The 22760-nt window shown below is 39.8% G+C and overlaps 3 protein-coding genes across 4 annotated transcripts; 2 read left to right on the top strand and 1 right to left on the bottom strand.

The window, feature by feature from the left end:
- Positions 1-2444: 2444 nt before the first annotated feature.
- Positions 2445-15659, top strand: LOC137935899 (histone acetyltransferase HAC1-like). Of its 2 annotated transcripts, none has more exons than XM_068780302.1 (18): positions 2445-2710; positions 2862-3052; positions 3930-4362; positions 4969-5074; positions 5264-5567; positions 5744-6229; positions 6449-8364; positions 8499-8795; positions 8892-9170; positions 9345-9473; positions 9650-9850; positions 11146-11288; positions 11391-11703; positions 12351-12490; positions 14044-14122; positions 14202-14591; positions 14679-14896; positions 14975-15659. In XM_068780302.1, the coding sequence occupies exons 3-18, from the start codon at positions 4184-4186 to the stop codon at positions 15087-15089; spliced, it is 5295 nt and encodes a 1764-aa protein (XP_068636403.1). In that variant the 5' UTR covers positions 2445-2710; positions 2862-3052; positions 3930-4183; the 3' UTR covers positions 15090-15659. The 2 variants fall into 2 exon arrangements, with proteins under 2 accessions (XP_068636403.1, XP_068636404.1); XM_068780303.1 differs by having other exon boundaries at positions 3004-3052.
- A 1015-nt stretch (positions 15660-16674) lies between these two features.
- LOC137937136 (F-box protein SKIP2-like) lies at positions 16675-18916 on the top strand. The gene has a single exon (XM_068782207.1). It carries the CDS (start codon positions 16976-16978, stop codon positions 18548-18550), a length of 1575 nt encoding a protein of 524 aa, XP_068638308.1. The 5' UTR covers positions 16675-16975; the 3' UTR covers positions 18551-18916.
- Positions 18917-18965: 49 nt separating this feature from the next.
- Positions 18966-22549, bottom strand: LOC137937137 (uncharacterized). Its single transcript, XM_068782208.1, has 5 exons — positions 22104-22549; positions 21090-21341; positions 20715-20783; positions 19751-19943; positions 18966-19595 (listed from the first exon to the last, which is right to left on the bottom strand). Exons 1-5 carry the CDS (start codon positions 22521-22523, stop codon positions 19189-19191), a joined length of 1341 nt encoding a protein of 446 aa, XP_068638309.1. The 5' UTR covers positions 22524-22549; the 3' UTR covers positions 18966-19188.
- Between the last annotated feature and the right edge of the window lie 211 nt (positions 22550-22760).

A 22760-nucleotide genomic window follows, 5' to 3' on the forward strand; every position in this document is an offset into this window, starting at 1 on the left:
ATCATCTCCACATTATAATTTATATAATTTGGTTTTCGACCCTTTTTGCTAATAATCCAGATGAAGTAAACGTCAGGGTTTGAACCCTCAACGTTTTTTTCCCCCTCCCCGCACCCCCCTCTCTCGCTCTCTTCTCGTTTTCATTTTTTCTCCCTCTCTCCCACACCCCCTCTCTCGTCTCTCTACGCCCTCGAGGTCTCTTCTCCCTCTCTTCTCTCAAACTCGCTCTTCGGAAGATTGATTGATCAACTCAAATGGGAAGATCGATCATGCTTTATAGCATGATATGGTCATGTTTTGGATGATTGATCAATCAATTAAGGTTGATCAATCATGCTTTATAGTATTGGGTTCCACACTCCTTAATGATTGATCATTGCAGTGCCAGTTTAATTAAGTTGATTTTCAAAGCATGAAAATAAATTTTGTCTAAGTGCTCTAAAATGTTCTAATAGATGCATATGATGTTCGTAAATATTTTATATAGAATGTATGTCATAAAACTCTATATACAGCATTGTACATAAAAAGAAGGGAGTCAGGAAAGGTCTCTTACATTTGTAATTGAGTTTTGACATATGACTTTTACACTTAAACTCTAGTCTTATTGTTGTCTTATTCCTTGTGAATGTTTTTTCAATAAACATTCTTCAATGTTGTTTGAGGTCCTGAGTAAGCTTGATCGTTTTGATGCTTTAGACCTTGAGATGCATTGATTCTTGAAGGTAAAATATTTAAAATACTTAGTTTTGTAAATGGTCAGCTCTATTAAGTTTTTTTATCATAAAAAAATAATAAGGGAGTAAACATAAAGTTTATGCAACATGAGAAGCCTTCGAGGCTGAGATTTCAGAGTTTTAGAAAATCCCAAAGTGAATTTATGGTATCAAAATTGAAGGAAGGGAAGCTTGGCTAGAAAAAAAAAAAGATTTTTGCATGCATATGCTCTTCTAACATGCATTTAAGGCAACAAAAAGAGGAGAGATTAGCGGCAACAATGTAAAAGATTCATGTACATGCAACAAAAAAAAACATGATTCAACACGGATGTACTTGATTCCTAGACCTAATAAAGTCTTAAAAAGGAGAAAAAAAAGGGGGTTGAAAGACATTAACTTAGTTTGAGGAAGATGTTAGACAAGCTTCTTTTTATCATCCATTATCTCTTAAACAAATCATCTTGAGTCGTGAAAAAATACAAGTCCTAAATGTCTTACTCTTTTACCATGTTAAAATCTAGGACTTCAAAACATCTAGTATTGCCTCCACGAAGAAGAGAAACAGTGAAGAAGGTGAAAGAGAAAATATGTAAAAGAAGAGATGACAAGAGAGACAGAGAGATAGATCCTGGCAAAAGGAGTTAACAAATATTAGGAATCGAGCTCCCCTCTCTTATTTATATTATGACTGAATATTGCATAATACCAATAATACCCTTGTTCCTTCTAATACAACAAAGCTGGTTTCCACTATTTCAAGTGGGACAATTGGCTCCCTCATGCCTTTGACTCTACCCTTGATTTCACCAATTTGTTTTGTCATAGAAGTTTTGAAAGATTTTAATGATTCTTAATATGTCAAATAACAACCAATATTAAAGAAATTAATTAACTAAAAACAAGTTCAATCGTTTCTATAATTGAACATGTTAATAATACTACCAGAATAAGTCAATTTTATGCATCCAAATACTTAGTAACCACTAAATGTACAATTCACTCTAGGTCACTATTAGACTCCCTAAGCTCAATTTATCACTCCAATACACAATTAGTCATAATCATCATCACCTTCTATCCTAGTTTCCACCCTGAATCATATAAATCGTTTTATTATAGTATTTATGAATTTTTTTAATAGTTCTTGATATGTTAAGTCACAACTACAATAGTGAGTCAAATTTCATGCATCCAAAATACTTAGATACCGAATGCACAATTCACTCGACATTATTGGTAGACCTTTGAAGCTCAATTTCTCGGTCTAATTCATTTATTTACTCGTAACGATCATCCCCCTTTTGTATCTAAGTTAGATAATGATTATTTAGAGAGAAACTAAAAATTGATTAGTATTATCAGCCCTTGATGTAAGTGACAAGTGAGAAGCTAGAAACATAGATGGGACAAAAGAACAAGAAAGAGTTGTGGTCAGGAATGGACAAAGCATTAGATTAGAATGCTGCACGTGCGATAATAAATAGAGAAAGGGCTCTAGCCCCTGCCGGCAACAAAAGGCGCAGCGGTTCGGCCGAGCCGCAGTCCTCCTGGCTCCACTTCTGTATCCGGAATGAGATGGGTTAGTCCTTCTAGTTTCTGATTGGATGGGTTAAAAGAGGAATTAAGTGATTTGTGAAGGGTGGTTTTGGGGCATTAACTCATATCCCCGTTTACTATCGTCGTCCTCGTCCGCAAGAATCAAATAGCTTGCTCGAAAACCCCAAAACCGATAAAAAAGTTTTTAAACGGCGGTGCAATATCAAAGCTCAATTCCTTTTTCCATATTTGGAATTCTCCTGACGCCAATTCCCGTTGGACCGTCCACCGCTCCGGGGTTTTTTATTGTGTTTTTTCGTAATTTGGTTTTCCTCCAATTTCGCTGTGTTCGATCGGCCGTGAATTAGGTACCGTTGCTCCGTCGTACATCGGAGCTCCGATCGCTCGGCTTACGGGGTTTTTCCTGTCTTCCTGGATTTTGTCTGCTTGGCCAGGTTAGTTTATTACTCTGTCTGGTGATAATTTCGTTATTCTTTCTAATTGTAGACTTTAGAGACTAGGGTTTGCTAGGGTTTCGATTCTGTAGAAATTTTATGGTCTTTTACGGTGTTATTTTGCTTATAAGGTAAATTTTACATGATTCAGTGGCATCTTTGCGACTAATTGGGGCTTTTCCCCGATTCGACCTTTCCCGACACACTAGGGTGCTTTTCTGATTCAGCTCGATCGAAAGCGCCCGTTTTTATTATTTCTGTGTCTTACTTTGTGTATATTGCTATCACTTTAGTGGAAACCAGAGGAAGTACATATTCTTCAGGAGGATCGCCTGCATTCAGGTAATCAGTGATCCTCGTTGAGGTATCTGGACTCTTTTATGTTGCAAAAGAGCATGGATGTGGACAATTGGGTGTGAGATTTTAGTCGTTATTCAGTGGTTCCGTTTCAGGTGGAAATCTGCTGTTTTAGCTGCACATTATTTACCGTTATGGTTTATGCCTTCCTGTCTTGTCTTTTGGTTGAACTTGTGCTCACTACTTACTTTAGCTGGTCTTTTGTTTAGGACCCCTCACCTTCCTTTAAAAATACTTTCTTTTGGATAATTCAACGCTCTCTGTACCTTCTTGTAATATTGCTTTTGCCATTGTGCTATGAAATCTATGTTTGTTCCATTTGAATCGTAATTTGGTTTTATGAGTTTGGATTGGGTCGGCGGACCCTACAATTGGCTTCTCTTTGCTCAGCAAATTGAACAGCAGATTTTTTTGTCTCTTCTACTTTAGTTGAAGAAGATCAGTAAAATCTTCTATTCAATGGAATGCTAAACGGTTCAAAGGGATGTGGTTTTTCACAAGACAACATGTTCACAGTTGGGGTAGTTTCGGTCCATGTTCTGTGACAGTAGCTTGTTCACCTAAAGCGGCTAATAGGGGGCTATTGAAAAGTACCTTTGTTGAGGCATAACATTGTACTAGACGACCTGTTTCCTGAGTTTAGTACCATAAGCTTCTTTATATTCAAGTTGGAGCTGGCCCCTTATTACCATGTGCAAGTTCTGATTCTACTTTCTTGCTTCTGTGACCTCCATTTCAAATCTCAAACTTTTTTTGCTGCTATTTTTATGTTTGGAGCATTATTGAAATTTGTAAAAGTTTAGTTCAGTGATTGTTTCCTCTCTTTCTAAATGTTTCATGCTAAAGTATGCTTCTTTGCCAGATGCAGCTTTGACTGATTAATCACCTGAAATTCAAATATTAAGCCCTGTTGTCTTACTACTGATGGTGCCAAGGAATTATTATTGGTAATGTAAAGATGAGGCTTTTGGTGTCACCTGTTCGATATAGGTGTTCCTGTTGCTTTGGATTACTCTGCTATGATAGTATTACGGATTTTGGTTGGTGCTGGCGATCTCTGTGGTGGAAGAGTCTTCTTCTAAATCTTGACCTAGTTGCATAGAAGTACGAGGAAAAATGCATGTACATATGTCTGGTCAGATATCGGGACAGGTGACTAATCAAGCTGGGTCACAGTTGCCTGTGTTACCCCAGCAGAATGGGAACTCCTTGCCTTCCCAGATGCAAAGCCTGACTGGTTTAAGGACCATGGATCAAGACCTTTCTCCATTTCGCCAAATTATGAAAGACAAAATGTAAGTATTTCATTTATTTTGTACTTATTTCTGATCAGGGTTCCTGGGTCATTTTACACATTTCAGTTATGAAGATGGTCCTGAATTTACCAGTTTAAAACTATTTGTATCCATCTTTAGATTGTTTTGTTTTGATGAGATAATTGTGCTGGAATGATGTACATAGAATTGTGCAGAGAATACAGCCTTACAATTAATACATCATCACAATTAGGACTGGGGAGATCCCAATTCATTAATTTTGGTCACAACATTCTGCTATATCTTTGAAGTTCAGAGCTAAGCTAAAACGGTAGCCTCTAAGTTACTTTAATTATTTAACTTGCTCTCTGTATAAAGAGCGCGCGTGCTACCTCTTTCTTGTCTTATTGTGTTTATTAATCTATTGGTCCAAGATAAATTTTTAATTACTTTTTGTATAGAAATCTCAAGATTGCATCATGTAAGCTTGACATATGCTCCTCTTTTTCTATATAATGTCTACTCCCATAATGAAGAATTTTCTTAATGTACACATTCCTAGGTGGACAGATTTATTTATCGATTCTTTGTCATCTACATTTTAAATTAATTTGTTAGATCTTCTAACTTTTTATTTGTTTTCAGTGCACAGCTTTTACTGCAGAGACAAACAACTCAGGAAATGTGCCATAGACTTCCTGATGTTGTAAGGCGGTTGGAGGAATGGTTATTCAATCATGCCTCTTCAAAGGTTTGTCTGCTTTTCTGAGTTCTTGACCTTTATTTGGATTTTAGCTTCAGAAAGTTGGATGTGCTTCCTAAAGTCAGTCTCTATTATGATAAATGAAATTTGGTTTAGCTTGTGGTTTTTTCTCCAATATAATGTGTTTTTTAGTGTTGCCTAGTTTATATCTAAGATACTTGTCTCTTCTTTTGTTAGGAAGAGTATATGAACATGGAGTCTCTGGAGCACCGTTTGCAAACTTTGCTCAAACGTTTATACCCTCATAATAACAACCAGCATCAGCAGATATCCCATCACATGTCTTCTTCATCATCAATTGGCGCAATGATTCCAACTCCTGGTATGGCCCATAGTGGTAATTCACATTCAACAATTGCTTCTTCTGGAGACAACACTATGACTAGTTCTAGCATGGTTACTTCAAATACAATCAACTCGGTGCTTTCATCCACAAATGGTTCGGTTGGTTTGCATGGTGGTTCCTTCAGTGCATCAGATGGTAAGCCCAAACCTGTGGTCTTTACTTTTTAGTTTTTTTCAAATTAACTATTTTATTTTATTTTTATCGTTATGTTACCCCTCTCCACTCTCTTTGTCATTATCTAAATAATGAAAGTGAGTGAGGTTCATTTCAAAAAAAGAAAAGAAAGTGAGTGAGGTTATCTTCTTGTTCAGGATCTCTTGGTAATGGCTATCAACAACCGTCCGCCAATGTCCCTATGGCATCTGGTGCAAATATGATGTCGTCTGTGGGCATGCCAAGAGCTCAGATGATTCCTACTCCTGGACTGAATAATACTCAATCAATACCTATGAGTTCAGACCCTGCTAATGGAAGTGGATTTTCTACTGTTGATTCTGCTTTGGTAACACAACAGCAACAGCCAAAGCAATACATAGGAAGTCAGAACAGCCGTATTTTGCAAAGTCTTGGTGGTCAAATGGGTATTGGTGTGAGATCTAATCTGCAGCAAAAGGCCTCTTCATATGGTTATGGAAATGGGGCCATTAATGGTGGAATGCCGTTGCTTGGAAATAATATGCAACTGATTAATGGATCCGCTTCTTCTGAGGGTTTTCTCAATGTGTCTCCCTATGGTATTTCTTCAAAGCCTGTGCAACAGCATTTTGACCAGCAACGGCAACAACAACTAATTCAGTGTAACTCTCTTTCCCTTTTTATCTCTCATACTCTCACATGCAATCTTATGTTTATCTATTTTTCTAGTGAAGTATGTGCATATGCACAGGTTGAGAGCTTCTATTAATTTTTGTTTCTATGTACATCATCTAGTTCTTTCTTCTTCTTCCTCTTCTTCCTAATCTTCCCTTTTAAGCATTTTTGAGGTTCTGATGCCAGTGTTTTTCCCTCCCCTTCAGCATTGCCTCAACAAATGGTTCCTTTGGCTAGTGACATGTATGGGATGAATGAAACTGACGTCGCTGGGTCTGGAAATTTGTATAGCCCTGCTACATCTGTTGGAGCTACCATGACTAATCAGAATATGAATCCTGTAGGCTTGCAATCTAAGCCAAAGACGAACTCGGGCATTCTTGGTCATCAAGCCAATTTGCAAACGGTGCAACAGTCATCACATCTGAAGTCTCAGACACTTGATCAGTCAGCAAAGATGAATTTTCAGTCCTCCCATTCAACCCGGGAGCAATTGATGCAATCCCAACAACAAATGCAAAGATTTCAACAGCAGCAAATTCATCAACAGCCTTTCTCACAGTTTGCACAACATCAGCATCAACAGAAGCAGCAAAACCAGCAGCATCAACAACTATTGCGCAAGAATGATATTTTGAGGCAATCACAACTGTCGTCCAATATAGCAGGTCAATTAATACCCGAACAGGGATTGGAATCCCATAATGACGTTCTGCATACTCAACTTCCTGAGCAGTATCATCTATCTGAGTTACAAAACCAGTGCCAGCAGCAGAGCTCTGCTGTTGAAGATGTCCCTAGAGGTTCTCAGATACTTTGTCATTCATCTAATACTCAGGAGTACAATGTTGCTGTATCACAGACTTCCCAGCAAATTCAGTCACAGCAGACTATGCAACCTCTTCAGCAGGTTGTTGAGCCACACAATGATTTTAGTGGCCTTTCTGCAGGATCCCAATCTGAGGCACTTTTGCAGGGCCAGTGGCATCCTCAAACACTTGAAAAGCCTGAACAACTACTGCCAGATCAGTCTTCATTTGAGCAGCATGTCCAAGAGGAGTTCCACCATCGAATATCTGGACAAGATGAAGCTCAGCAACCACGTGTGACCTTAGAAGGGTCCATAGCTAGCCAGACTGCAGCTCCAAAACTCACTTCTCTGCAGCAAGCTTCTAGTGGAGCCACTTGTCAACCTGTGGATGCATCACGGTTCAGAAAACAAGTGAAATGGTTGCTTTTCTTGTTTCATGCTCGTCATTGTCGGTCTCCAGAAGGAAAATGTATAGAAATCAACTGTATAACAGTTCAGAAGCTGCTGACACATATGGGTGAGTGTAAAGGGCCACAGTGTGGATATCCCCGTTGTTGTGAATCTAAGGTACTGCTAGCTCACTACAGGAATTGCAAGGGCGATTGTCCTGTGTGTGGTCAAGTACGTAAATTTTTGCAACAAACAGCAGTGCGTCTGTGCTCTGTGTCAGATGATGGGTGTGCAGCAAATCCAGTGAATGGCTCCTGGAAACGTGTGGATGCTGGAGATGCTTCTAGAGTGAAGAAAAATAATGGTATACTTGCAACTGAAACTTCAGGAGACTTGCAATCTTCAAAACGCCTGAAGATGGAGCATCCTTCTCCATCCATTGTACCAAAAACTGAAAGTTCACCTGTATCGTTTGTTTCCTTGAACCAAACACATGCCATGCAGGATGTGCAGTCACAGGTCCAAATAGTCAAGCAGACGGAATTGCATCATTCTCTGAAAACTGAGGTTAAGGAATTGAAAACCGAACAGTCTTCTGCAAGTTTTGGGCAAGCAAAACCTCCTGCTTTTATTGATGTCAAGAAAGATGACTTGGAAGCTGGTCATACTGTGAGACTGGATTCTGAGTTAATTATTCAGAATGAAGTCTCTGCTCTTGCTAAGCAAGAAAATATGCCTATCAAAAAAGAAATGGATCAAACTCTTGTAGATGTGAGACAGGAAAACACTGCACGTCCAGCCGAAACTGCAGGGACAACTAAATCGGGGAAGCCAAAGATAAAGGGTGTATCTATGACTGAACTTTTCACCCCAGAACAAGTTAGAGAGCATATTAGGGGGCTTAGGCAATGGGTTGGCCAGGTTAGCCTATGAACTTCCAATGATCCAAAAGTTTTATCTTAAAGTGTATTATTGTTATTATATCTGTACTGCCGTAGTTGTTTGATACTGCTATTCTTCTTCTTGTAAATGATTCATTCTTGATCTTTCTGCAGAGTAAAGCAAAGGCGGAGAAAAATCAAGCAATGGAACATGCAATGAGTGAGAATTCATGCCAGTTGTGTGCAGTGGAGAAGCTAACTTTTGAACCACCTCCTATATATTGTACACCATGTGGTGCTCGTATCAAGCGAAATGCAATGTATTATACGGTGGGAACTGGTGATACAAGACACTACTTCTGTATACCATGCTATAATGAGGTTCGTGGGGATACAATTGAGGTTGATGGAATTGCTATTCCTAAGGCACGTTTGGAGAAGAAAAGGAATGATGAGGAAACAGAGGAATGGGTAAGTTCTCTCTTACTGTTACTTTTTAGTAGCAATGTCCCTGGTCTACAGGAGATTCCAACTGATTTTTTTATTTTTTTTTATGCTCCTGTCCAGTGGGTTCAATGTGATAAATGTGAAGCTTGGCAACATCAAATATGTGCTCTATTTAATGGTCGGAGGAATGATGGAGGGCAAGCTGAATACACTTGCCCTAATTGCTACATTCAAGAGATAGAAAGGGGTGAGCGTAAGCCCCTACCACAAAGTGCAGTTCTTGGTGCAAAAGATTTGCCAAGAACAATCCTCAGTGATCACATAGAGCAACACCTGTCCAAACGACTGAGGCAAGAGAGGCAAGATAGGGCGAAAGCCCAGGGGAAGAGTATTGATGAGGTGATTTTTCTTTTACTGAAGTATAATGACTGGTGTTTGTGACATTGACAGCTAGTCTTTATTTTGCCTCCTTTTTTTGAAATAGTTCATTTTACCTCCTTTACCTATAACATATGAAGAATCTACTACAATTACTCTTTGTTATTTAAATGCTTGTATGATGAACCATTTCAGGTGCCTGGAGCAGAAGCTCTTGTCATCAGAGTGGTGTCATCAGTGGACAAAAAGTTGGAAGTGAAGCAAAGGTTTTTGGAGATTTTTCAAGAAGAGAATTATCCAACAGAATTTCCATATAAATCCAAGGTGAGCTGTTGCTTTTGTATTACAAAGATGTGAATATAGGATCTTTTCTTCTCTGTCAGGCTGTACCTAAGGTATATGTCTTGTGAATGCTCATTAAATCTCTTGCCCCTCCTTTCTTAAGATGATTTTAAGAGTCCAGCTCCAGCAGGATGTACTAAGCCTATTTCTTGCTTCAGGTCATTTTGTTATTTCAGAAGATTGAAGGTGTAGAGGTATGCCTTTTTGGGATGTATGTGCAAGAATTTGGTTCAGAGTGTCAATTGCCAAATCAAAGGCGTGTCTATCTTTCATATCTGGACTCTGTGAAGTACTTTAGACCTGAGATAAAGACAGTGAGCGGGGAGGCTCTTCGAACTTATGTTTACCATGAAATTCTGGTACCTCGTTCCTCACTTCTCATAGTGCAATTGCTTTTGTTTTTTTTCAGTACTGATTTTTATTGGTGTAGTTAGTCTCTTATTTGTTATTGGTCTTCATTGGTGTTGGGCTTATTTTTTATGTCAATCCGCTGTTTGTATTTCTCCTGCAATTTGAATAAAGGGGTTACTTGAATGAGCTTTTCAATTACTTAATTCTTTGATAATGAAACATTCATAATCCCCAGATAGAAAGAAAAATCTAGAAGGAGATTTTTCTTAACTAGTTTTAACTATCATATTTATACAAATAGTTTGTAAATTAAAAATTGAGACAAGGCACTCCATCAAGAGTACTGCCAAAATGAGAATTTAAAAGCAAAGAATGGCATCATCAAATTGTTGGCAAGTTGTTTTCTCACTATGCTAGATGTATCTATTTCTTTGTTTCTTTTGCTTATGTTCCTTAAGTTACTTCTGTAGATGAATTTCTTGGAAATTATTAGTGATGTGTTAACAACAGCAATACTTTTTGTTGGCCAAACTACTACTGGTGGCTCGACTGTTCTGATCCGGACCATTTGTCAGTCATGCCTTGTTATGGCTTTCATGTGAATAACCAGAAGAATTTCAAGGATTTCTGTTGATTTTTATAGCATTTAATGTGTAAGATGAAGTTATTTATAATCATAAAATAAAGGTAATTATTATTGTTCAGTTGGAGAATATACTTATTTTATTTTCTGGTTCTGCAGGAATTTATTTATTTTTGTTTTTTGAAGAAACAAGTTACTAGATTTTTTCCCATCGAGTGAATACTGTTTGTACTTACTCTGGGCTTGTCTTACTAAAATCCAGTTGGTTTTGATGAAATTTCAGTCACTGTTCCAATTGAATTGTAAGCATTTATGAAATATCCAGCATCTTGTTGACGTGTATTTAAAATGGGTAATATATGGTTGTTGTGCTAGGTGAGGAGAAAAATCCTTAAAAGTAAGTGGCTGGGATTTCATTTTATCCAGGTTTTTCAAGGCAATGACTGATTCAGTCTTTGACTTAATGGTCCATGATATGGAACTTTTGTGAAGTTTTTCTCCAGGAAAGAAAGTGGGAGGCTTCTGAAAAAAGCCTCTTGGAAGTTGCATGAATTGACCAAGCCAAATCCATTCATGGATTCATGGACTTCAATCCACAATTTGCTGAACAATTTTGTTTGCTTTAACATCAACATTAGTTGATTATGTTTCTTTTGGAGAAATAGTATTCCTCATTATATATTTGTTGATGATGGTTTTTCTTCTATGTTAATGCTTCAGATTGGATACCTTGAATATTGCAAGTTACGTGGATTCACTAGTTGTTACATATGGGCCTGTCCTCCACTTAAGGGAGAAGATTACATTTTATACTGCCATCCTGAGATCCAGAAAACACCGAAATCAGATAAGCTTAGGGAGTGGTGAGTCTACCACCAGAAATTTTTCATGAATGATCTTCTCTATCTTTGTGATCGTGTAGTTTACTAAACACTATGTGTATTGCATGGATTGGTCTCTGTCAGGTATCTAGCCATGCTAAAGAAAGCTGCAAAGGAGAAAATTGTGGTTGATCTTACTAATTTATATGATCATTTCTTTACACAAATGGGTGAATGTAAGGCGAAGATAACTGCGGCTCGCTTGCCATACTTCGATGGTGATTACTGGCCTGGTGCTGCAGAGGACATGATCAATCAACTTCGCCAAGAAGAAGATGGCAGAAGACAACAAAAGAAAGGAAAAACAAAAAAGACCATAACAAAAAGAGCATTGAAAGCTGCTGGCCAAGCTGATCTTTCTGGCAATGCCTCAAAAGATGCTCTACTGATGCAGAAAGTAATTTCTCTGCTATTTGAATACCCATTCTTTTGTCTTAATATTAAGTTAATTTTTTTGGAGTTAAATGTACAATTGATGATCGATAATGTATCTATAGTATGCTAATACAATTATCCTTTAGTAGTTGTTGTTAAGCTTGTTTACCTGATGGGTACTTGAGTAGCAGGTCTGTGAAGTCCCAACAGTTCAACATGCTATCTGATAATTGAGTTTGATCTCTTGCAGTAGCAGTTGGCCACATGTATGGGGCAATTGTTTAGGCAATGAATATACTTTTTGAATGCAGTATAGTGAGTCTCATTGCAAAATTAAAATTTTCAAGATCAGGGATATGAAGAAATATCTATGAATTGGTTGTGAGAATTTTAGCACTCTACCCGAAGCTTCAACATTTTCCTGCCATCAGAGTTACATAAATCTCATTTTTTTTAGCTTTTTGGGGCATGGCTCTGTTGTGGACGACTAGTGTGATGAAGTCTTGAATAACCTATGCACTTTCATGCTCAACTCTCTGAGATACTGTTTTTCCTGGAAACTACTGCAGGAGATATCAGCCTATATTTATAATTATTATCCACTGCTCTCTGCTCTAATTGTTTTTCTAACTACTGCTTGGTCTTTACAAAATCTTGTTCATTTCTCAGCTTGGTGAAACTATCTCTCCAATGAAAGAAGATTTTATTATGGTTCACTTGCAACATGCATGCAATCATTGCTGTCATCTCATGGTCTCTGGGAATCGTTGGGTTTGTGGTCAATGCAAAAATTTTCAGCTTTGTGATAAGTAAGTATTTCACTTGATGAATTTTCCTTTATTTTTGTATTTTCTGTGTTTATCATGGTGATTGCAAAAAATTAATTTTATGACCAGTAAGTTCATTTGATTTATCCTTTTATTCTTTTGCTTTTCTGTGTTGTAATTTGTGTTTCAAGGAGATGCCTCAGTGATTTTTTGTGAATATGCCTATATGATTTTCTGATCTTGTTTTCTGTGATCCATTGAATTACTTGTATTTTTCACAAGAAATTTAAAAAATTATGAGAAGTCTAGTTACAATTGTAGCTGTATTATCATTTCAAAAAAATATTGTAGCTGTATTAAATTTCTTGTATGTTAGTTAGTTTCAGGAAATCTTTATTATGGTAAGGAACTTGTTACCCTGAATCAGAAAGTATTTTTTTCTGAATTTAGTTGGAAATGCATCTGTGGAAAAAATTTATAGGAAATTTACTATCCCAAATACATTTTTACAGAAAGTTAGAAAGCATTAGGAGCTTTCTAGAAATTTATACAAGACTATTTGCTGGGTATCTTTTTTAAAGTGAAGGTAACTTTATTATTACTTATTCCATTGAGTAGTCATTAATTAAATTATTTGTTTTAGGCCTCCCAAGGGCTTGGCCTTTGTTTCCTTCTCTCTGAATCAAGTTTCCAATATTTAAAAAACAATTCATCTAGCATTTATGAATCTTTATTATTAGTTTTCTTTTTCTTTTAGAAAATGATTTTTGAGTTGTTTCTGTCATGACTAGTTACGTTCTCAAAACTTTCCTGTTCATTTCTGTACTATGTAGTGATTTCTTTTCTATTACCTTTCCCATTTCTGTTCATCATTTCATTCCTATCTCATTTCCTGATTCTACAAGCAACGTCTAGCTTGGCATACTTGTTGCTCTTGAGTCTTGTATACATTTGTATAATTGCCTCTCTAATATGAAACTTATATTTCATCATATGTACTATCTGCCTGCTTTTCCTCACTGGTGGAGATAAAATTTCTTGTATGGGCATTTTAGGAACTAGTATGTAGATTTGTGCTGCAGTCTCAAAGTTTGATAACTGTTTAATAAATTCTTTTTATCTTGTCTGGTGGGCTTTAGTATGAACGATACTTGGGCTTTTGGTAAGCAAAAGTTGGGTATCTCACTTGTTTGTTGGAAGCCCATTTTGTGTGGGTATCTAATGATCCTGTGCCTTTTTTTTAAAATAAATTATGTAGTTTTTATGTATCTGTAAGGGTTGTTCGTCTTATTACGAAATTTTCTGTTGATTCTTGTGACTCATCTTATGGTCAAACAACAAAGATGATAGAACGAAGACCTTATCTAGCTCTTTTTTTAATTTTTTTTTATTCATTGTTGGGCTAGGCTCTTGTGGTATGACATTCTCATAGAACTACATTTGGAGGAATTAATAATTACAGTGGACTGCTGCTTGCTTATGTCCTGTTTATGATTCTTTGAGGATTTAAATCTCTGGCATTTTCCCTCAATGTGGGGATTATATGATCATTGGCTTAACTTGTATTTTATATTTGTCATTTTATTCTATTGAAGGTGCTACGATGCTGAGCAAAAGCGTGAAGACAAGGAGAGGCATCCTATCCATAGCAAAGAGAAACACTCATTCTCTGTGGTAAGTTCCTTCAGATATGTACTTTGGTGTTTGATGGTATAACAGTTTCCCTAATTATGGGTCATCATATCCATTGCAGGTTGAAATTACTGATGTGCCTGCAGATACAAAAGATAAAGATGAAATTCTGGAGAGTGAATTTTTTGACACAAGACAGGCATTTTTGAGTCTCTGCCAAGGGAATCACTATCAGTATGATACTTTACGACGAGCTAAGCATTCCTCCATCATGGTTCTGTATCATCTCCACAACCCAACTGAACCTGCTTTTGTGACCACTTGCAACATATGCCACCATGACATTGAAACCGGTAAGGGATGGCGTTGTGAAGTCTGCCCTGATTTTGATGTGTGCAACGGTTGTTACCAGAAAGATGGTGGCATTGACCATCCTCATAAGCTGACAAATCATCCATCTTCTGAGCGTGATGCACAAAATAAAGAGGCTCGGCAAAAACGAGTCCAGCAGGTATTTGTTTGTAATTATTTCATTGTGCTTTAGTTGGGTAGTTTTCATTTTCATCTGTTGTACTCACTTGGTTTTGGTTCAATGCAGCTTCGGAAGATGCTGGATCTTTTGGTGCATGCTTCTCAATGTCGTTTCCCCCATTGCAAATACCCAAATTGTCGTCAAGTGAAAGGGCTATTCCGTCATGGTATCCACTGCAGAACCCGTGTTTCTGGGGGCTGTGTTCTCTGCAAGAAGATGTGGTATCTCCTACAACTGCATGCCCGGGCTTGCAAAGAATCAGAGTGCAATGTACCACGTTGCAAGTATGTAATTGTTAGTAACCTTATGCGGTTGTTCTTTTCCTAAAAAATATGGAAAAACCTAATATGAATTTTGGACAGGGACCTGAAAGAGCATATGAGGAGGCTGCAGCAGCAATCTGACTCTCGAAGGAGGGCTGCTGTAATGGAGATGATGCGGCAGAGAGCTGCAGAGGTTGCAGGAAATGCAGGATGAACCAATTGTACAGTTAGGGCTTAAGCTGTGAAAAGAGAGTGGTTTGGCCTCAGAATTACTCCCCTGGGAAAGAGAAATATTGGGACACCGATAATCGGTTGGTAATGCCCCGCTCGGTTCAACTGGTACAGAGAAGCCGGCAAATTCATGAAATTTTATGCCAAGGAGGATGTCGGTCGGGATTCGCCTCCTGTGAACGATGGAGCTCATGCTGACCACAGGTCCCCCCCTCTTCAATGCTAACCCATATATATATATATATATATAAACATGATCTCCATCACACTTGCACTAGGCGCTACATGTATTGATGGGTCTGTGTCTGGATCCCACTCAGGGTTGATTCTTTGATTTATCCTTGTATTCCGCTGTACTATACATGTCTTTTAATTTGTCCTAGTCTTCTTCCGAGGGAAATTCCAGAGGTGATCGTTCTTTTTCCGTTTTTTTTTTTTTTTTTTTGTTCTTATTTTTGGGAAGAGGGGTGGGGACAGGCCCCTTCATTTGGTTTTGTAGAATGTTCTCACTTGGAAAGATGAAAAGGAAAAAAATAAGTAGTATCTTTTTTTTTTTTTGAGTTTTGCACACAGCAATTATCGTGTTCTTGTACACTTGGGACTTGCCCAGTTATATTTTGGATACAAGGAAAAGGTTTGAGATTGAACTCAGAATGAAACTGCATGGAGTACCAGATTAGGAAGCTTTTGCAGGTTATATAAATGCAAAATGGATGCCTAAAATGGTCGGCTTTGCAGATCCTCAGAGAAGGCAGATGACAGGCCTAGCAGAAAGAGGAACTTCCTTCTTTAATGTAATATAAAGCTTAAACATCCCTGTTGTGGCGATGCAACCTGCCTGCATGGGTGATAATCGCCTAAACTGGCCATTCTAGTGGGAATTAGTTTATACCAGCTTCAGTTACTGTCTATTCTTTTCTGTGTCAATGCTAAATCCTACGGGTCCGTTAGCCCATCTCTTTTCCTTCTTTTACTTGGTTTTTTCAGCTTTCCATTTCTGTTTTTATTTATTTTAATCAGAGCCAAAAAGCTGGGAGTGTTTCCTCCTGTCGCATTGATTCTACCTTTTTAAAATATTCAACCTTTTTAATAGAAGCGGAGGCCTGAAGAAAACATCAATTGAATTTGATAGAAAGAGACATCGTTGATGAGTTCATTGCTCAATTGCCCCAAAGAACAGCTTCACGAACATCACAAGAAACATCTCATCATTGACTCTACAGGAGCTCACGTTGAAGTCGTAGAAAGAGGGACATCAATTGATCAATTGATCCTTAATCTGGCCCAAAAGCTTATTGTTACTTTTCTGGGTGGGAAGCAGGAATTGAGAGCGTAAGGCTGTAACAACGATCAGTAGATGCGACTTGGAAGGGCAGAGATAAAGAGGGAAGAAAGCAGGAGGGGGCGCTCGTGGGCAGAGAGAAGGGAAGATGCCAAAAAGCAAAAGCACTTGCATGTGACTGGACTGACCTGAGAAAGAACGAGTCGGCGGTCAATTTGAAACGTTAAGCGCAGGGCTTTCTGTCTTTATTAGTTTATTTGGAATGGGTCGACTGCCGTGTGGACAAGAAGAAGCAGAACAATGGAGCGGTCGGCGTTGCCGTGCTATAGATGTTCCGCCGTTTGTTGGTTTGTAATTGGTTGTTTACAGTTTGTTTATTGGGATCGTTTTGGTCGGGACTCGTGAGAGACGGCTTTTCATTGTCGCACAGTGAAAGGACGGGCTATTCCAAGCCCGGTCCCCATCCTCTTCGTCAATGCTAAGAATGCCGCCCTCGCATCTGTGAGTTCTTCTTCTTCTGTCTGGATTTCCCCTTGCTGTGGCGCTGCGTCCTTCTCTGCTCCTGGGAAAGAAGGAAATCAAACAGAATGGGGCAAGGCTCTTCTTCCTCTTCTACTCCAAAACAGGGGACGGTCGCAATTTGGCGCATCCGCGAGGGAGGCGACCTCACCTTGTCTCTACCGGACGAGTGCCTGTCGGCGGTGTTCGCCAAACTGGGCTGCCAGGATCGCAACGCCTGCTCCCTTGTCTGTAAACGGTGGAACCTCGTCGACGCCCAGAGCCGGCAACGTCTCGTCCTCGTTGCGCGCTCCGACCTCTCTCCTCTCCTTCCGGCGCTCATCTCTCGCTTCTCCGCCGTCTCTGCTCTCTCTCTGAAATGCTCCCGGAAGCTCGTGAGCGTGGATGACAACGCCCTCTCCCATCTGGCCCGAGGCCTACCCTCTCTCTCCAAGCTTAAGCTTAAGGGTTGCGTCGACCTGTCCGACGAAGGCCTGAGCACCTTTTCCCTCCTCTGTCCTTCCCTCTCCAAGCTCTCCTGCGCCTCCTGCTCCTTCGCTGCCAAGGGAGTCAACTCCATCCTCACTAACTGTCCTCGCCTTCAGGACCTTACCCTTAAGAGGCTTAGAAAGCTCGACGCTCACAATATTCCCCTGGGACAGTCACCTCCGCAAGAAGACGGCATCAAACAGTCCATATGGTCGGAGGCTTCTATTTTTGCCCCCTGTTTGGAGAGACTCTGCCTGAAAGATCTCCACAATGCTCGCCACTTTGCTCCCCTTCTCCGTGCCGCCAAGGCCCTGAAGACTCTCATTGTCTGCCGGAGCTCAGGATCGTGGGACCCAGTACTCGAAAACCTTTCCACCTCTCTCACTGATATCCAGGTGGAGAATGTCCAGCTTTCCGACAATGGACTCGTCGCCATCTCCTCGGCCTGCCACGGCCTCGAGGTGCTCTATATCAGCCGCGTCTCTGACTGCTCCGACGCTGGATTCTCCGCCCTTGCAGCTTCTTGCCGCAAGCTCCGGAAGATTCACATTGACGCCTGGAGCAAGTTCGGCAACCTCAATTTCGTCGGAGACAATGGGGTAATGTCAATGTCCGCTAAGTGTCCCAACCTGCAGGAGGTGGTGCTCATGGGGATTCCCATCACGGTGCTGTCTCTCAATGCCCTTGCTTCCAACTGCCTTGCTCTCGAGCGCATGGCGCTGTGCAACACAGACTCAGTCGGAGATTCTGAACTTGGGTTGGTGGCAGCCAAATTTTCTGCATTGAAAAAGCTCTGTATCAAGAATTGCCCCATATCGGATTTGGGAATCGATGCCCTTGTGGTGGGGTGTCCTAATCTGGTGAAGCTCAAGGTGAAGAGGTGCCGAGGGGTCACGCAAGCAAGTGTAAGCAGATTGAGATCAGAGAGAAAATCACTGGTTGCTTCAGTGGATCCTGGTTCGTTTTCGTTTGAAGAGGATGAGATGGGAATTGAGGAAGAACCAGCTATTGCAGAGGCAGATGAAGACAGAGGTCGACCGCGTCGGTATCTCACCACAACTACAACCCATCTTGTTTGCGGAAGTAGGGGAGCCAGTTTTCTCAGGTCAAAACTGAGGAGCGGTAAAATGCTGCGCAGGAGGCCTAGTCTCCCTTCCACCTCCCATCCCCGATGAGGGTGCTGCTCACGCTCACATATGACCTTCAGCTTATTGCTTAATTGCTAAAGCGAAGCGAATATTCAGACAAAAACATGTAGTATTCCTTACATGTTTTCACTTTTGAGGAAGGAATCGATGACTGGAAACGACTCTCCTCTCTTCGCCGCTGCTTTGTTGGGAATGAATTGGAGCTTCTGGGTTCGGTTTCAGTTTAATTTTAAATCGGAATTGTTGGTGTCTGCGGTTGAATGTCTGGATCTACCGATCTTCTCACCGCTTTGCTTTCTTTATCATGAAATGGGACAACCCAGTACGTGCTTACTTTGTTTCCCTTCTTCTACCATTATACTGTGAATATGAAGAGAACAGGCATTTCATATCTGGTTCCCGGATTGATTCTTTAGGTGGGTAATTTGTTTGTAAAAAGGAATACACAGTAAACTGAAAATTATTCAAAAATAGTATTCCATATTTTCTCTCCTAGAAATAAAGTTCCTCTATTGGAGCTTAGAGGAAAAAAATGGCCAAATGAATAACAAACAATAGCCATACATGAAATTGAGAGCTTTTGTGTTGTTCAAGTGACTCTATTGTAACAAGGGACTGAAAAAGGAGATCAATCGGCGGTAGAGGTGATAAATGTCAGTCCACTTTCATCTGGTCTTCTCAATTACTCTAAGCTTAGCGCTTCTACACCTGCGATTCAGTTTCTCTTCCTCTTCACTGGGTGTTACTGGTCTTTTTGTGAGTATGATACCCCTGCTACCTACTATTCTCTGCTTTATCCATGGTTCTGTTTCGTTAAACCCGTTTCTATCTTTCTCCATATTAGGAACCACTGTATCATCACAGTTTCCTTCCTCACTGATGATGTTAAGGAAAGTCTTCTTCACAATTCTGTCCTCTAAGCTGTGGAAAGAGATGACAGCTAGCCGGCCACCAGAGGAGAGGCAATCAAAAGAAGCATGTAAGGCAGCTTCCAATGTATTGAGTTCATCATTGACAGCTATCCGCAGTGCCTGAAATACCCGTGTTGCTTTCTTGATCCAACCATGCCTCCCTGTACTTTTATATTCATTAGATGTTCCTCAAGATTGATGATGGTTAGTCTTATTAGTTAAATCTTTTTTTCTCTATGAAGTTGAGTGAGTAGGATATGAGCAAAAAGTTGAATAAGATGATAGGAAATACACTACAAGTAAGGGTTGGCCCTACCTCCTGTCCTGGGAGATGCACTTCGGATAATATTAACTAGTTCACCAGTAGAATGCATCCCTCCATGTAAACGAGCTTTCATGATCTTGGTCAGAAGATGATACCAGTCGTTTTCTTCACCATATTCACGTAGAACTCGACCTACTTCTTCCTCGTGCCAAGAGTTCAGGATGTCTTCTGCTTTCAAAGTTGCCTGTCATAGACCTCCTGACATCAGTTGTACTAGGCAATACATACATCAATTTCAACCTGTCATAACTGGTTGCATTCACTATATTGAACCAAATTATGGAAGGCATTGAAAAGATGAGAACTGAAAGGAGGGGATAATTTAAACCAAAAATCAAACTGCAGGCATAATAATAATCACAAGTACAATGGCAATAAGATAAGCCTTCAGACAGCACTGAGAGACAGATGTGCTGGAAATCACAATGCACACAAGATGTGGTGGAAATCACAACCCACACAAATGAACTAACAAGTCATTTTGCACAGTTACATTTGTTTTTCTCTTTGAACGCAATGAGAAAGGAGATGCTATTCAAAGGAGAAGAATAGAAGGGGGTGCCGGAGGGAAGTACAGGGAAGAACTGGAACAAAATACAGCAATAAGTGAAGCAGCGCTTAAAAGAGTACTAGACAGTCAGAACTGAAGAACAGAAAATCTTGTTGTTAGGAATTCCCTCCTGCTTGATTAGGTCTTTTGTGCCTGCATTTTTTGGAAGCATCTTTTAACAAATTGAACCATACCTTAAACTCAAGCAAGAGTTTACATGGTCTTGGCTGAAGAAACAATTAGATTACCCAAACAAGCCAAGACACCCATAACATGAGCTTGAAAAGGACTGGTCGGTAGATGATAAAATCATTAAAATCCAAGTGGTTTCACTGATGATAGATTCATTTCACAAGAGAAAAAGATATAAATACTAGTAAAATAAAAAATATGAAGAATTCTTACCCCTGGATCCATTCGCATATCAAGCGGTCCATCATTGAGCACACTAAATCCTCTTCTGGCATTGTTCACCTGTGTAAGATAAAGCTTTCAAATGCTTAGTTTTCCACCTAGACAAAAAATGAAGTTGGGATCGTAAACTGAGATGAATTAAAAGAAATAACAAATGAGAGTTCACACTAAATCTAAGTCAGTGTTGAAATCATGCCCAACAAACACAAATCTAAGTGAAGAGGGTTTAGATGAGGTGAGAAGATATTTCTACCAGGAAGTTTCTGTGGGCTTGCATAGAATTAGGTGATAAGTAAACAATGAGAGAAAAAACAGAAGATGAAAGCAATTATGATGAGCATCATACAGTAAAGATAGAAGGTAAACCTGCATAGATGACATTCCAAGATCCATTAAGATCCCATCCACTCCATCATTTAAGAGATCTTTGTCGAGTTGAAGCAGAATAGATTTTATATCTCTGAAATTTTCCGAGAGAATATTTGCTTTGAGACTTGGATTTGCTGACTGTGGAGAATGACTCAAGATAGCATTGATCTGGGATTGAGCCTTTTCATGTGCAATAGGATCAACATCTAGTCCCAAATACAGCTGTAATTCTGGGTGGGCCTGAATTATCTGATACAACATATCATACGAAATTCTTAACAACTACAAAATAATCCACTTAATGAGTCCTCGAAACATAGAAATACATACCCATGCATGGATTCAAAGGTGAAAAGGTGAACAAGTCAGATGAAGCTATATGAAATTCCTGTTTGCTGATTGGAGATGGAATAAGTCCTACACTGCAGCTAACGGGATTTCAGTCGGAGAAAGGTTTTACACAGGAAATGATGGGATTGCCTTATTGAGCCAGCTTCTCCCCGCAAATAGTAGTACAGAAGTTTACCTTTCAACATTTCAGACAGTCTCGATAAAGAATATCCTGTTTCCAGGGAAAAAAGAGAGGAATAATTTTGCCCAACTAAAACTACCCTTTGGCTTTAATCCTCTCATCCACAAGTAATCTTGAGCTACTTGTGCTATGTTGGTATGATTGTGCTTAGAGTAAACTCCTAAGTTTTCTGCTGACTTTCAAAAGCGGTCCAAAGAAATTAGAAAAAGAAAACTTGAGGCACTATAATGCTCATCAGCGGCAGCCTGGCAGAAAAATCCTATACAGATACTAAATTTCAATGATACGGGAAAGGGCAGTCTTGGAGCTCCATCGAGGAGCTGCAACCTTGATACTTCTTAATCTGAAATAGAAACGTGTGTCGCCAAACCGCTAAATACAGACAAGATCAACGACAGGGGATGGAAGACAAGAAGAAGAAGCGCATGTAGATACGTTCTTCAAAGCTAAAAAAAGAAAAGAGTTGCGTAATGACTGACCGCAGAAGAGTGCCCCGCAGCTCCGACGGTGCAATCAACAAAAGAATGCAAATTTGGCCGTCCAAATACTTCAAGAACCTCCCCGAGCATGGCAGGTACATGTTCGCCTTCAGAGACATATTGTCGAACACCATCATGGTCGAACACCCTAGCGGATCGCGTTCTTCTCTTCAAGTAAGAGTCCGGAGCCACTTTTGCTCTCTGAGCTTGCTTCCGCACATTACTGCTGCTAGTACTAGCACTACACCGAGTACACTGGACGATACTTCGCTGCGATCTGCTTGAGCTAAACCAAAACAGCGACGCGGCCGCCGATGGAGGGCGACGTAGAAAGAGCCTCATAGACTCAGCAAGTAATGGGCCACCACCCTGAGCACGAGCGTTGTTCGTTGGCTGCAACCAGGCAACAAAAATCTTCATCCTGAATAACTGCTAGTTGAGACTGTTTAAAATGAACAAAATTCACGCTCGCTAAAGTTGGAAGTGAAAGACATCTGGATAGACTTGATTTTGCGACGCCACCGTAAAATGACGTTTATCCAGAGAAAGAAATTGAGTGGTTGCGTCTGCCACGTGTGAACCAAAGATAGAGGCGAAATTTACGACCACGTGTCACGCTTCTTGGTCTCTGGTCTCTTTCCCTGTTCTTCTTACGTG

This window comes from Aristolochia californica, unplaced genomic scaffold (assembly GCF_029961685.1).
Source record: "Aristolochia californica isolate CCGP_79_NKW_82.1479 unplaced genomic scaffold, dmAriCali1.0.hap1 SCAF_7, whole genome shotgun sequence".
NCBI lineage: Eukaryota > Viridiplantae > Streptophyta > Magnoliopsida > Piperales > Aristolochiaceae > Aristolochia > Aristolochia californica.